Source organism: Haliaeetus leucocephalus, unplaced genomic scaffold (genome assembly GCF_000737465.1).
Source record: "Haliaeetus leucocephalus isolate CR32 unplaced genomic scaffold, Haliaeetus_leucocephalus-4.0 Scaffold773, whole genome shotgun sequence".
NCBI classification, from domain to species: domain Eukaryota; kingdom Metazoa; phylum Chordata; class Aves; order Accipitriformes; family Accipitridae; genus Haliaeetus; species Haliaeetus leucocephalus.
In genome coordinates this window covers 3,504,114-3,506,646 of record NW_010973209.1, presented here as the reverse complement: position 1 = coordinate 3,506,646, position 2,533 = coordinate 3,504,114, and the positions used below count along the sequence as shown (strand labels likewise).

The following is a 2,533-nucleotide window of genomic DNA, read 5'->3' as shown; positions in this document are numbered from 1 at the left end:
TTCCAGAGCAGTCTCTTGCTCTGCTTTCCTGCCTACCTCTCCTGGGAAAACAGACTGAAGTAAAAGTAAAAAAGAGAGACAGTTCTTTGACTGTGGATTCTCTCAGAGCTTTGGATTCCACCGCATGGAGATCTACGACTCCAACCCAGCTGATCTCCTTCTTCACAGTAAAGCATAAAAATTACGAGTTTTGTGCCACTAAGCCCCAGATGATCTTGCACGCACCATTTGTCATGCCAGCATGAAGATATGATCACCTGAAAGCCAGACTGTCCCTCGCCGGCCTTAACAAGCTGCACATACTCAATGCACACTCATGGACAGGTGAAAGCCACCACAATCCATACATTTCCTTCAGAATCAGTTGTGTAATTTTGTGTCATTAAAAGGAATGCAACAAGGTGGTGAATTATACTATCTGGTAACATAAAAAGGACTACCCCATCAGTATTAATGAGGACGTTTAAGCAAGAGCTGCTAGGTCAAGCCATCCTGCACTACAGACATAATGAGTCTTGACAGAAGCCAGGGAACACTAAAAGCTGGGGGACAACTCAGACAATTCAAATTCCTTATTGTAAATCTACTGATACAGGTATGTAGCCATGGAGAATGCAGGTTGTGCATTTGTACTAGGGCCTTGGGAACAGAGGGAACTCCTCTGTAAGAGGGCTGAAGGTAAGGATGGGCTGCTCTGGTAACAAACTTGGGGGTTGAACAATCCCTTTGCAATGGGACAGAACTCAGCTGTATTCTCCAAAGATGATACTCACCCAGGTGGGCAGTCCAAGCACTCATGGAGGCTTCTCAACCCACTCACATTGCTGTAAGTTCCTGGAGGACAGGGGATAGGTGAGGGAGAGCCGGCTGGGCAGTATGCCCCAGCAGGGCACATGTTTCCTGTCACGCCATCTGCGGGCAACTGAAATTGGAAAAGGCATCATTCAAAAAAAAAAAAAAAAAAGAAGGAGTAAACGGCGTTAAAATATTTAAAGGCATCATACTGATTTGGGCCCAAGGCAATAAAGAAAAGAAAAACAAGAGACATACTCTGTTGTACAGAAAACAGACAACACCTACTTAAGGGAAATGTAGCAAACGCAAAAAGAATAAATATGGATGACATTGTTACACTAGCAACCCCACTGCGATTCACACCCACTGAACTTTTCACCTGTAGCCTTTTCACCTGGCTGCATTTTTAATTAAGGGGCTGTTAGTGTTGAGAGGGAAAAATATGATGTGGTTACACTCCCTTTGAGGGCAGCATGAGCGGTCCTTACGCCATAAATTTGAGCGTGAGCAGTACCAAATTGCGACTCTGGAAGTCACTGGGTTGACAAAAAGCACCACAGTGGGAAAAAAAACCCCACAGTGGAGCACAATTAGATAAGAAGAAGAAAACCTTGCCACGTGACTTACTGGAGTCAGGGCCCTGCCCTGGCAGTAGAATCCAGCCTCACAGGGACCACTTGGCCCAGTCTGTCCTGGAGCAGCACAGTAGAAACCACGGCCACAGGGGCTGCACTCCGAGGGTCCAGACAGCCCCTTCTTGTTACTGTATGTACCCTCTGGGCAAGGTTCAGGTTTAGAGCTGCCTTTGACACAGTAAAAGCCCTGCAAAACAAAGCCAGCTTAATACAGCATTTAAGGCTCTTCTATTAAATAGACTTCCACAGACCAGCTTCTTCCATTAGATAACCGCGAAAGAACAACTTACCGCTGGGCAAGGTTTGGGCTCCAACATGGCAAGAGAGTCACAGTAGTACCCAGGTGGACATGGTTTGCAAGCATCTTCACCCTCTACACTGGAATTATCCCAGAAGAAGCCTGGCATACAGGGGAAGGAGAAAGGGAATCCAGTCCCTGGAGGACAGTTGTAGCCGGGTGGGCAATCCCCCGTCTGGAAAGCAAAATACACAGTCAGGCATGGCTTTGTCTTCTTTGGAGCAGGGAAGAAGAATCTGTTAAGATTCAACACAGAAAGATACAAGCTTCATCGACAATTTGAATAACCTGGCATTTTTTTACTGCAAGAAAACGGAGCAGAAAAGAAGGGAAGGAAGGGAATTCACAGTCTTACCAGTAAAGTTTTGACCATGTAGGATACTTATTTTAGGTGAGATTTTTTTTAAGGTAAAATCTTGTCATTGAGACAGGTCCTACATGTTGCCTATACAGTTGCGCAGAAAATGCTCTTCTGCGCTTGGAAGAGCTGTAACCGGGATAAGAGCTATTACCTTGTTCTTAAATAAAAGTGTGGATTCATCCAAGTGGAAGAGAATCCAACTGCATTTCTTACTCTTAATAGAGGCTTCTTCTTTTAACAGCTATTAATATTTGAAGAGTTCACTCTTTCCAGAGACAAGACAATCGCAATGAAAGATCCCAAAACTCATTAGAGAAGAGCAGCACCAATTCCTGACCTTTGAACTCTCTTTCACAGCCTGCACTGACAGCCAGAAGGCTAAGTAAAGACAGAAAACATGCATTAAGCTTGCTCCATTAACAATTGCAGCCTTTGGGGGGGGGG

The 2,533-nt window shown here is 45.0% G+C and overlaps 1 protein-coding gene across 1 annotated transcript in view; it reads right to left on the bottom strand.

Annotated features, from left to right (window-relative positions):
* Window positions 1–769: 769 nt before the first annotated feature.
* LOC104840514 (neurogenic locus notch homolog protein 4-like) overlaps window positions 770–2,533 on the bottom strand; it is a 28,314-nt gene continuing 26,550 nt past the window's right edge. The window contains exons 13-15 of the mRNA XM_010581486.1: window positions 1,721–1,903; window positions 1,423–1,617; window positions 770–922 (exon numbers count right to left, since the gene is read on the bottom strand). Coding sequence (XP_010579788.1) covers window positions 770–922; window positions 1,423–1,617; window positions 1,721–1,903 — 531 coding nt within the window. The remainder of the gene's footprint in view (window positions 923–1,422; window positions 1,618–1,720; window positions 1,904–2,533) is intronic.